We start from the raw sequence: 12,782 nt of genomic DNA, 5'->3' as shown, positions 1-12,782 counted from the left end.
TCTCCTCTACACCTTTCGGATCTACTTGAGACCAGTCCTAGATCTACCGGTCGATCAGGATCGACGTAATAGGCACCCCTGTGCTAACCATTCCACCACCATGCCGCCCCTGCCAAACCTTAAAAAAAAAATAATAATAAATTAAGAGGAACATGACTTTAATTTGAACAGTCTACACAAAAAGGATTTGTCCAAATGTCATTTCAAAGTGAGAAACACACTGGGGTTATTCTGATTGAATCTTTACTCTCCTTGTCATGGTTCTGTTTGTGACCAATAGGTGGCACTGTAGGGCTCTGCCTGCAGCTGCACACCTGTTGGTCATTGTGTCATTAGTTTGTTTGTTTAAAAGGACTCCCGACACGACCACTCGGGTTCGGGTCATTGTTGCCGTTTGTTGCTGTTGCTGTGTGCACGTGCCATGTTTTGTTTTCTGTCTTGGGTTTTTGCTGCTTTGATTTCTTGTGATTTTGCTGGACTTTATTTGAATTCGTTTTTGAGTTAGTTTCTCCTGTGTATTCCTGTTTGCATTTTTGTTAAATACATTTTGGTCAGCCACCTTGCTCCTTCCTGCCTCCCTGCTTTTTGGGGTCCTCCAACTACCACCTCGCAAAATGTGATACTTCTGTTGTATTTTCAAGATGAATACATCTTTCACTGTTTGATCCAAGAACACGTGTGCTTTGGTCAGACCTCTGAGAGTCCACCCATTCGGGATGGGTTTATGACACCGTTACAAACACTAGACTCAGTGTATTTCCATGACAAAAGTGTCAGGACGAGTGGTTGAGCGGGTGCCTGCTTTGATGTTCAACAGGATTTCTAGCATTCTCTGATGGATTCATCTTTGCTCCATGTAGAAGTCTATGGATGGCCCTCTCCAGAATATCCATCTAGCCAGTTTCGTACATACATGGTGGTAATAAAGTATGATGAGCTATATTTCCCATGATTATTCATGCCAAGGAGGATCAACCGGACAACCCTCACATACTGTTATGTCTAGATGTCATACTGTCTGTTTGATGCAGTTAGATCTATTATCTGACAAGCAACGGTCAGGTAGGTTCCTCCATGCGGGATCCTTCTTTTTGTCCTCCTCCTCTGCCGTCACTGCCGTTTGTCTGGCTGGAGATGTCAAGGTAGCTTGAGAGACGTTCGGCAGGGCGATGTTCTCCTTCTCTGCCTCCCTCACCATGACACTCCATTGTAAGAATGTGGTCACTGGAAATGATCAGGATCGCAGGGGTGTGGGTACTCAGCTCTTTGGAGTTCCAAGTTTTTTTTTTTTCCATCAATGGGTTGTTTTGATCTGGTTTCAGATTTATTGGTTTATATCTTCTGAGAAGGGGGGCTGACGACACGCCTTTTCACCATCTGCGCTGTTTGTTTAGGTAGATTGCGAGAGAGAGAGATGGACATTCCATGGGGGTGGGGGTTGAGTGATTTTATTTCATTTTTTTCCCATTTAATACCAACATTATTAATCCACATGCGGCCAGAGAGTAAACATTTTGACATGGCCTGCTGTTTGTTTTCTTGTCATTTTTGCTGATGTCATAAAATGTTTTTAAAAAAAACAAAGGAAAAAAAAAAGAAAGCATACTCAAGTAAAGTGTAATGCCAGATCTCAAAACTCGAGCGGAAACAGAAAAAAACCCCAAGTACTCTACTGAGTCACTATTGACACTAACTTTTGTGTCATTCTGTCTTCGTCAGTGCATGAATGTGCAACACTCAGCTTGAGCTTTTTTGCTGAAACAATACACAAAGTATTGTATGGGATGGTTTTACCGCCTGCTTTGAGAAATCAATTTACAATGACCTCAAATAATGATTCTTGGGAGAAAAAACTAACAGAAGGAAAAAAAATCTCTTGTCAACACACATTTGTTCTAAAAAAAAAAAAGATATGCATGTGAGTAAGTCCAATAAACATCCAAATATTTTTCAACGTGTGTCAGAAAATTATTCCTGGGAATTTTGGTTGCAGTACATCCCTGATCTCTGCTTTGGCAGTTGAGAGAGCAACGTGTTTCTCCACAACGCCCATAACCAACCATTTTTTCCCCCCGGTAATTCTATGACGAATTACCTTCTCTACTTGTAACGGCATCCGACTGCCAAGGCACAGCTTGTTTTGGGTGCAGTCTAAAAAGCTGGTAAAACTATTAAAAGAGGCAGGCATGAAAACAGGACCGAATAATCAGAGGAAGATACATGGAAGAATTTACAAAAAGCAAACGGAAGAGGTAAAGAGCAGGCGTTAGAGGCCACGCAGGGAAATAATAGCAAGTTGGCATGAATCACAAAGTACCAGACAAAGGAGGAGGGGAAAGAGAAAGAGAGAGAGCCGGGGGAAAGAACCACCCCCCACCCTCAATGGAATTTATTTGCGGTTTTGTAACTGCATGGTCGCAAAGGCAGATTGGCTCCGACCTCAACTTGTTGCACTACAAGAGATTTTGTCACTCGGGAATCGAAAGATGAAGAGAAGGTCCTCCGGTGAACATGTCGGAGTAGATGAAAATGGACATCAAATGCTTTCCGGTGAACCTCCGAGGGAGAAAGACACAAAAGTTGAACTGGAGAAGAAGGTGACATTGCTTTCAGGGATTTCAGTCATTGTTGGGATCATGATTGGAGCTGGGATCTTCATCTCGCCAAAAGGAATCCTAAAACACTCGGGCAGCATTGGGATGTCTCTGATAGTCTGGATTGCTTGCGGCGTGCTTTCACTGTTTGGTGAGTTTTTGAACGTCTTTAATCTTTCCCATGTTTCGTGGTGGGAGCAAACATTAACTTGTGATGAACACTTGCCAAATGTGCGCCTCCAGAAGGAGCCAATCAAAAAAAACCTAGAAATCAGAATCAGAATCAGAATCAGAATCAGAATCATCTTTATTGGCCAAGTATGTAGAACACACAAGGAATTTGTCTCCGGTATAACACGCTACATTAGTATCATCGTAAACAACAAATCATTGAACCATTTTAGAGTAACCAGTAGCAGTATTTGTAGTACAAGAAGAGTGACTACGTCAGTGACTGTTTAAGGAGTTAATGGCTAGAGGGAAGAAGCTGTTTAAGTGTCTACTGGATTTGGTGCGCATGGATCTGTAGCGTCTGCCTGAGGGGAGTAGCTGGAAAAGGTGGTGGGCAGGGTGCGGGGGATCCAGGAGGATTTTCCGTGCCCTTGTCTTGATTCTTGCAGTGTGCAAGTCCTCAAGAGTGGGTAGGGCGGTGCCAACGATTTTTTCCGCCGTCCTAACCGTCCGTTGAAGTCGGATTTTGTCCTTTTTTGTGGCGGCCCCAAACCAAACCGTGATGGAAGAACACAGGATTGATTCGATGACTGCCGTGTAGAACTGTCGTAGCACCTCCTGTGGCAGGCCATGCTTCCTCAGCAGCCTCAGGAAGTACATCCTCTGCCGCGCCCTTTTCAGGATGGAGATGGTGTTGACTTCCCACTTCATGTCCTGGGAGACTGTGATTCCCAGGAACTTGAAGGTCTCGACGGTTGACACGGGGCAGTTGGATAGTGTGAGGGGCAACTGTGGAGAAGAATGTTTCCTGAAGTCCACGATCATCTCTACAGTCTTGAGCGTGTTCAGCCCGAGGTTGTGTCGGCTGCACCAGAGCTCCAGCTGCTCCACTTGTTGGCGGTACGCAGACTCGTCCTCATGTGTTAAACACTAAACATGTGTTAAAGACATTGCAAGCACTGGGACCAAATCCCTTTCATATCAATGAAACAATACTCTTTGTCACTATTTGATATTACTTTTGATTCCTAACTCAATTTGTTGTTGAAATATTGACATGACAATGAAATCCAGGTATACTATTATGATACAGGTATATTATGAAATGTAATAATTTGGTGAGGTAAATACAACTGCGACAAGTATATACATTTATAAGAACCCTCATAGGGAAACCCTAACGGCGATATAGCCCAGACACTCCCACCTCCCCGTCTAAATTGTATGGAGATGTGTCCGGGTGTGAGTGGTTGTTCGTCTTCTCATGCTCTGCCATTGGCGGGCGACCAGTCGAGGGTGTACCCCATCCATCTTTCACCAAAGTCAGCTCTGAGAGACTTTGGGTCTCATAAATCCTATTTTTAATCATTTATTAAATTCAACCTTTGGTATGATACCACTTGCCGCTGTAGATGAGATCAAATATAAAACACGAACTACAAGAAAGAAAAGAAAAACACATCATATAATATTACAGTTATAAAACTAGCAATAATGGTAAAATAATGAAATGTTATATTAATGGATGAAATCTTATTTTCTATATACAAGAGCTCCGTTCATGTTGGCATTTGGCATACAGGAAGTCCAGTATCCCCCCCCCCCCCTTCCCTATTCTTGTTGCATAATCAAAAGTTGCGTGAAAGTTGCTCGGGAAAGTACAAAAAAAAATGCATAAAATAGATTATGATTGGAGCGCATGTTTGCTGTTAGAATTGTAGGCATGATGTAATGTCAGTGATATAAATGAGAGGCCGTGAGGGACAAACTAATTCGGGATGAACGCTCACACCTTCTCCTGCAAAGGCTCCTAGCCACTCGACTGAATGTTTGTTGTGCTCATAAACACAACTGAAATGCACTCAAATGCATCACTGAAAGGCTCTTATTCACACAACTGAAATGCTCTTTGACACACGAGTGAAACGCTCTCGCACACACCGGTAAAATGCTCACACACACACTGGTGAAACACTCACACACCACTGAAAGAACTCTAACACGATAGCATATTTATTGGACAACGTGGAACATAAAAAAAAATAAAAAATCTGCAATCATTTCACACATCCAGAAGCAACGCTATCCATCCATTTTCGAAATCTGCTTATCCTCACAAGAGTCGCCGGCGTGCTGGAGCCTGTCCGAGCTGTCTTTGGGCAGTAGGCGAGGGACACCATGATGTGTTTGCCAGCCAAGTGCAGCGCACTCATAGACATACAACCAGTCGCACTCACATGTGGGACAATTTCAAGTCAGCCATGCATGTTTTGGAATGTGGGAGGAAACCAGAGCACTCAGAGAAAACCCACGCAGGCACGGGGAGAACATGCGATCTCCACACAGGAAGGCCGGAGCTCGTTAGGGCTCTTTTTTATCAGTTTTACGGCAGCTTCTGCTGCTCCATTTCGGTGGGGCGCATCAGCGGGGTGGAAGCTCCACGCCCAGTCCGTCCCGTTCTTGGATGCGATGTCGTCAACAGATGACGTCTGAACACAGTGCAGGTGGTTTTGGAGCTCGTTCATGGCGGGTTTAGCGCCGATGAAATTTGTGCCTTTGTCGGACCATAGCTTGCGTGGGTGGCCCCTGAGAGCAACAAAGCAGGAGTAGGCCAGCAGAGAACCTTTCTGATGATTGGTCATCGCATACATCAGCATGGACTGCCCTCGAAGCCATGCAGAAGAAAACAATTCCCCAGACTTTCTTCCTTGCTGTCCCCTTGACTGCATCTTTGACTTCATATGGGCCAAACAGATCCTGGGTTGTATACTCAAAAAGGCCTGCCCTTTGTGTGCGCTCCAACGGGAGGTCACCCATCACTTGCTGGCATACTCTAGCTCTTTGCTTTCGGCAGTGGATGCAGACATTTATTACTCTTCTGACGACGTGACGGCCCTGTATGATCCAGGCTCTTTTCTGAGTGTCTAGGAGAGTTGCTGCGACCCCCTCATGGTTCTTCTCATGAGCCTAGTAATGTGGCCAGTCTTGTTTGCATAGGGACCAGAGGAATAGCACTTTTGCTTTCATTCCAGGACTGAATGCGTCCTCCACAGAGTAGGAGTCATGTCCCCTCATCGACCATGAGTCGGTCAAGAGTTGTGTCATGGATTTCAGCTCCAACTTGGGCTTCAAGGGCAAGGCATTGGAAAGCTTCTGCTCTCTCAATAGCTGTAAGACTGGGTTTAGGGTTTCTATTGACAGTGGGCTGGTGGCTGCCTCCTAACCAGGCTTCCACCGCCCGACGTGTCCAGGCAACCATCCCACACAGCTTAGCGAGGGAGCTGAATCTCCAAGGCCCAATGAGGCGCACAAGGGCCGCACCGGTGTGCGATAGAAAGAGGTGGAGTGGTCCCCAGTCTACCAAGCTCAGGAGGCTTCATCATGTCGTTTTTCTTTTCCTGATGCCTTGTGACCACGGCAGAGAATGCACGTCTTTAAAGCCTCTTGATGCCTCTCTGAAAGCCCCAGGTAAATCCAACAGTGAAAGTCATACTGTATAATAATAAAGTACTGTTGGATATCCTTAGATCCCAAGTTACACGAGTGTGTGTGAGTGTTTCACTAGTTTGTGTGAGAACGTTTCACTACTGTGTGTGAGAATGTGTCAGTGGTGCATATGAGAGCCAATCAGGAATGTGTATGGCCACATTTTTGATCACATGGTTATGAGCAAAGAAATCTGTTGTTTTCCTAAGCGCCTTTCAGTTGTGTGCATGCATGTGAGCTTGTTGTAAATGAGCACATTTCAGTTACGTGTATGAGCAAAAAAAAAAAGAAAGAAAGAAAGAAAAGAAAACTCAGGAGTATGAATAAGAGCCTTTCAATGTCCACTATGCGTAATACGAGTTTGGATTGGTAGAAACAAGCCAATGGTATTACCTAAAACATTGACAGGATGGTGATGTTTTTATTTGAAATCATATTGTGAAAGCTAAGAGCCACCAGGATTAACAGCATGTACAAGTCCTGCATCTTAAGTCTGATGAGATTTGTTGGTGTCGTTTGTGACAGATCAGTCCAAAAGAGGAGTGTTGATCATGTTACATAACTTCTAAAACTGTTCCACACATTTTATTTCGGCCATTAGGTTAGGGGCACTTGACTAAAAAGTAATATAGGGCGTAGCTTCTTTTGTGAGCAGACATGTCATGGAAAATGAAGGAACTATTGTGAGTAACGGGGAAGGAAAATGTAAAAAGAGGAACAACAACCTAAAAAGAACTTTTGACCATTGGAGAACAACTGTCAGGGAAACTTGCTTGCCAGTACGTATTACGATCATGGTCCCGGAATTGTCCATGGGTCAGAGTATTTGTACAAAGTCCTTGGACCACAGTGAGTAATATCAGACATGGACACAGCAGCCAAAAACCAGTACCACACCTGTCTAAAACCTGAAATAAGATAAGATGAGAAAACCTTTATTTGTCTCACAATGGAGAAATTCCCATCAGTTCAATGGAGATCATCAGTTTCAAGTTGTAGTTGGGTTATTTAAAAAAATAAAAATAAAAAAAACAAAACATCTGTAAATATCAAAAGATAGGATACCATTGCTTAGAGAGGATTTTTTTTTATTATTCATTCATTCATTCATTTTCCGAAGCGCTTTATCCTCACTAGGGTCGCGGGGGGTGCCGGAGCCTATCCCAGCTGTCTTTGGGCAGTAGGCGGGGGACACCCCGAATTGGTTGCCAACCAATCGCAGTGCACACAGAGACAACAACCATGCACGCCCACACTCACACCTAGGGACAATTTAGTGTGGGACAATCAGCCTGCCATGCATGTTTTTGGAATGTGGGAGGAAACCAGAGTACCCGGAGAAAACCAAAGCAGGCCCGGGGAGAACATGCAAACTCCACACAGGGAGGCCGGAGATGGAATTGAACCCGGTACCTCTGCACTGTGAAGTCGACGTGCTCACCACTGGACTACCGGGCTGCCCCCATTGCTAGAGATTTGGAACACAAATAAAATTAACCTGAGTCGGTTAACCCTAATGATCAGTTGAGGATTATTGTCAGGATCGTCCCAAATGGACTTTTCCGGAAACCAATGCAAGTAAATGGGAATTTTCTAAGAATCAAAATTGTGAGTAAAGTATGACATCAATATTTACGATTTAATGAGATGACAAATATTATTTATCATTAATTAACAATATGCTTTAGTGGTTGAAGAGATCAACTAAAGTAAATGCTGAATGAAACTGGTGAAAATGAATAGTAATTAATAATAGTTTTGCTGTTAGATCATTGCAACAGATTTAAAAAGCAGGACAAAGTGGCCTAAATTATAAAACTCACCTTTAGTCAAACTTTAACTTCAGACAAGGGGGTGGTGGGGGGAGCTGTTTGCTTTGGCCTCAAAATGGTCAGCGGCAACCACTGACTGAGCCAAGTAAAGTGTGCTCATTCGCAGATCGCGCTTGTATGACAAGAGCAACTCGGAGAACTGTGAATTGCCCAACACACTGACCACTGAAACTTCATCTGTACATCAAGGTAACATCCATCCATCTATCAATCCATTTTCTGAACTGCTTATCCTCACAAGCGTCGCGCGACGTGCTGGAGCCTACCCCAGCTGTCTTAGGGCAGTAGGCGGGGGACACCCTGAACTGGTTGCCAGCCAATCGCAGGGCACACAGAGACGAACAACCATCTGCACTCACACTCACACCTCGGGACAATTTAGAGTGGCCTATAAACCTGCCACGCATTTTTCGGAATGTGGGAGGAAACCGGACCCGGAGAAAACCTACGCAGGCACGGGCAGAACATGCAAACTCCACACAGGAAGGCCAGAGCCGGGATTGAACCCTGCACCTCCGTAATGTGAGGCTGACTGACATGCATATATATATATATATATATATATATATATATATAGGGTCAGCACCTTGACTTCACAGTGCAGAGGTACCAGGTTCAATTCCAGCTCCAGCCTTCCTGTGTGGAGTTTGCATGTTCTCCCCGTGCTTGCGTGGGGTTTCTCCAGGTCCTCTGGTTTCCTCCTACATTCCAAAAACATGCATGGCAGGCTGATTGAACACTCCAAATTGTCCCTAGGTGTGGTTGTTCATTTCCGTGTACACTGCGATTGGCTGGCAACTGATTCAGGGTGTCCCCCGCCTACTGCCCGGAGACAGCTGGGATAGGCTCCAGCAGCCCCCGCGACCCTAGTGAGGATCAAGCGGTTCGGAAAATGAATGAATAATTAAAAAAAATCCTCGTCTCACCCCTTGGGTGATGTCCGTCCCTCATTCAGCTCGGGTCCTCTACCAGAGGCCAGGAAGCTTGAGGGTTCTGCGCAGTATCCTTGCTGTTCCCAGCACTGCACATTTCTGGACTGAGATGTCCGATGTTGTTCCCGGGATCTGTTGCAACCACTCATCTAGTTTGGGGGTCACTGCCCCGAGTGCTCCGACCACCACAGGCACGACTGTAACCTTTACCTTCCAGGCTCTCTCCAGCTCCTCTCTGAGCCCTTGGTATTTCTCGAGTTTCTCATGTTCCTTCTTTCTGATGTTACCATCACTTGGGACCGCTACATCCACTACAACGGCTTTCCGCTGCCCTTTATCTATGATCACGATATCTGGTTGGTTCGCCATTACCATCTTGTCAGTCTGGATCTGGAAGTACCACAGGATCTTCGCTCTGTCATTCTCCACCACCTTCGGAGGTGTTTTGTTTCCCATTTTGACCTTGGGGTTTCCAGTCCATACTCCGCACAGATGTTTCGGTAGACTATGCCAGCCACCTGGTTATGGCGTTCCATGTAGGCTTTCCCTGCCAGCATCTTACACCCTGCAGTTATGTGTTGGATCGTCTCCGGTGCCTCTTTGCACAACCTAGACCTTGGGTCTTGTCTGGTGGGGTATATCTGGGCCTCAATGGCTCTGGTGCTCAGGGCCTGCTCCTGAGCAGCCAGGATGAGTGCCTCTGTGCTGTCCTTCAGGCCAGCCCTCTCTAGCCACTGATAGGACTTCTTGAGATCAGCCACTTCAGTTATAGTCCGGTGGTACATCCCGTGTAGGGGCTTGTCCTCCCATGATGGTCCCTCTTCCAGCGCCTCATCCTCTGTTCCCCATTGTCTGAGACATTCTCCGAGTATGTCATCCGTTGGAGCCTTCTCCTTGATGTATTCATGGAGCTTGGATGTTTCATCCTGGACAGTGGCTCTTACACTCACTAGTCCCCGGCCTCCTTCCTTTCGGCTTGCGTACAGTCTCAGGGTGCTGGATTTGGGATGGAACCCTCCATACATGGTTAGGAGATTTCGGGTCTTAACGTCCGTGGTCTGAATCTCTTCCTTTGGCCACCTTATTATTCCTGCAGGGTATCTGATCACTGGCAGGGCATAGCTGTTTATTGCCCGGGTTTTATTCTTGCCATTGAGCTGGCTTCTTAGGACTTGCCTCACTCGCTGGAGGTATTTGGCCGTAGCCGCTTTCCTTGTTGCCAGGTCGAGGTTGCCATTGGCTTGTGGTATACCGAGGTACTTGTAGCTGTCCTCAATGTCTGCTATTGTTCCTTCAGGGAGTGAGACCCCTTCAGTGCGGACTACCTTTCCTCTCTTAGTCACCATCCGACTACATTTCTCAAGCCCAAATGACATCCCGATGTTGCTGCTGTAGATCCTGGTTGTGTGGATCAGGGAGTCTATGTCCCTTTCGCTCTTAGCATACAGCTTTATGTCATCCATGTAGAGGAGGTGACTGATCGTAGCTCCATTTCTGAGGCGGTATCCATAGCCTGTCTTGGTGATTACTTGGCTTAGGGGGTTCAGTCCTATGCAGAACAGCAGTGGGGAGAGTGCATCACCTTGGTATATGCCACATTTGATGGACACTGGGTAAGTGGCTTGCCATTGGCTTCAAGTGTGGTTTTCCACATCCTCATCGAGTTCGCAACGAAGGCTCTTAGGGTCCTGTTCACCTTATCCAACTCCAAGCATTTAGTGATCCATGTATCTGGTATCGAGTCATAGGCTTTCTTGTAATCAATCCAGGCTGTGCACAGGTTGGTATGTCGGGACCTGCAGTCTTGTGCGACTGTTCTGTCAACCAGGAGATGTTTGGCTCCTCTGGTATCTCTACCAACGCCCCTCTGTGCTTTGCTCATGTACTGATCCATGTGTCCGCTTATCTTAGCCGCAATGATGCCTGACATGAGCTTCCATGTTGTGGAGAGACAGGTTATTGGCCGATAGTTGGATGGGACTGCACCCTTTGAGGGATCCTTCATGATCAGAATCGTTCGCCCTTCGGTTAGCCATCCTGGGTGAGTCCCATCTCTCAGCAGCTGGTTCATTTGTGCTGCTAGGCACTCATGGAGTGCTGTGAGTTTCTTTAGCCAGTAGGTGTGGACCATGTCCGGGCCTGGTGCTTTCCAGTTCTTCATATCTGAGACTCTTTCCTGTATGTCTGCCACTGTTATGGTAACTGGGTTCTGTTCATATATATTCATAAGATATTCTGTATATCATATATAAATGTGTATGTGCGTATGAAATGTACAGTATATCCTCATAAAACTTGGTCCTCGTCCCCTTGAGGTCCAAAATCCCATCCACGTGCATGGTTGGTACCCCTCTGTTAGAGGAAACCCCACAGAATTGGACAAAAATAAAAATAAATGAGAATATGAGGAAAATTAAACAATGAAAATCAAACTTTGCTTTTGAATTGTGACTCAACAAAATATACAGTAAAAAAACAACCTCTTACCTTCACATTTGTTGCACAACTTGTGAGGCAATCACTGTAATCATGAGTTTTGTAACCTTCAATGAGACTCTTGCACCCATCAGCAGGTGTTTGACTCACTATTCATGAGCAAACATTTATGTCACGTGCTGTTCCCAGATGTAACGTTTCAGCTCCTTCAACAGATGGTTGATTTTTTTTTCAGGCCTCATAGAAAGGGAGTTCAGAATCGTCAAATGTTATTTTCCATTCGTGGGTGTTTTAGCTGTGTGCTTGATTCACTATCCTGTTGCAAGACCCCTGACCTGTGCCTAGGACCAAGCTTTCTCACAGTGGGCGGCACATTTCCCTCGAGAATACCTTGATAGTCTTGAGATTGTACCATGCACAGACTCAAGACACCCTGCACCAGATACAGCAAAACAAAATGTAACGGCACCTCTTCCATGTTGCACATTGGCGACAGTGTTTTTTTCCCCCCCCCCTTGCTATGCTTCATATTTGAACATTGACACATCACAAAAGATTTGTGGCTAGTTAACATGCACTTTGGTAATTTCCAGTCATGCTTTTCAATTATTTATTTCCAAAAGTGGTGTCCGCCTTGGTCGCCTACTTTGGCTCGACAACAACAGATGGTGCAATCACATATTGATGTACCCTGACCATAGAGTTCACCTTTTCTTTGCAGGTTGTTCAAGGTTCTTTTGTAACTGTGAGCATAATCTGTCTCTTCAAGTCTAAATAGTTCGAAATAATGATTCATTTGAAAACCACCTTGAAACTTACCAGGTATTTATGTCTTTACTGAATGTATGTATGTTCTCTGGATACGTGCCACTCGCCTGAAAAACGTATTCTGCCTTTTTCACATTTCCAATAATCGCGCATCTTTCAAGGGGACTGAGAGTCACGTGTCAATCAAGTGGGGTGCCACTGGCCCCTGACATGTCAGCAATTTTTCCCCAATATAACCTGCCCTACTCTGCCTCTGTTTGGCTCATCAGTTATCCAACGTAGAGTTGACCAATCTAATCAGCCAAGGCATCGAGTACCAGCCAATTAAAGCACAGAAGGGTGCGTCAAGGTTTTACCATCCTTGAGGCAAAATGGACAGGGGCGGTATTTACACGTGAGTATGCGCAATGCTGACTGAAAAATAATAGGTATCCTCCGTAATACTGTACACGCGTGTACCCTAGACGACACCACTGAGATTTGAGGCCAATTATGTCAAGTTGACGATTTTCCACATTGCGATGCTCAGCATTGAGGAGAAGTACCTGTTACAGGTTTCAGGA

At 45.4% G+C, this 12,782-nt stretch overlaps 1 protein-coding gene across 2 annotated transcripts in view; it reads left to right on the top strand.

The window, feature by feature from the left end:
- Nucleotides 1–2,394: 2,394 nt before the first annotated feature.
- The window catches only part of slc7a11 (solute carrier family 7 member 11), a 66,171-nt gene continuing 55,783 nt past the window's right edge, over nt 2,395–12,782 (top strand). For both annotated transcript variants that reach the window (XM_086131550.1, XM_086131541.1), the window contains exon 1: nt 2,395–2,745. In XM_086131550.1, coding sequence (XP_085987676.1) covers nt 2,412–2,745 — 334 coding nt within the window. In that variant the 5' untranslated portion in view covers nt 2,395–2,411. The remainder of the gene's footprint in view (nt 2,746–12,782) is intronic.

This window comes from Hippocampus guttulatus, chromosome 2 (assembly GCF_054856545.1).
Source record: "Hippocampus guttulatus isolate MCC_2025c chromosome 2, RoL_Hgut_1.0, whole genome shotgun sequence".
Lineage (NCBI taxonomy): Eukaryota > Metazoa > Chordata > Actinopteri > Syngnathiformes > Syngnathidae > Hippocampus > Hippocampus guttulatus.
This window is presented reverse-complemented; position numbering and strand designations above follow the sequence as displayed.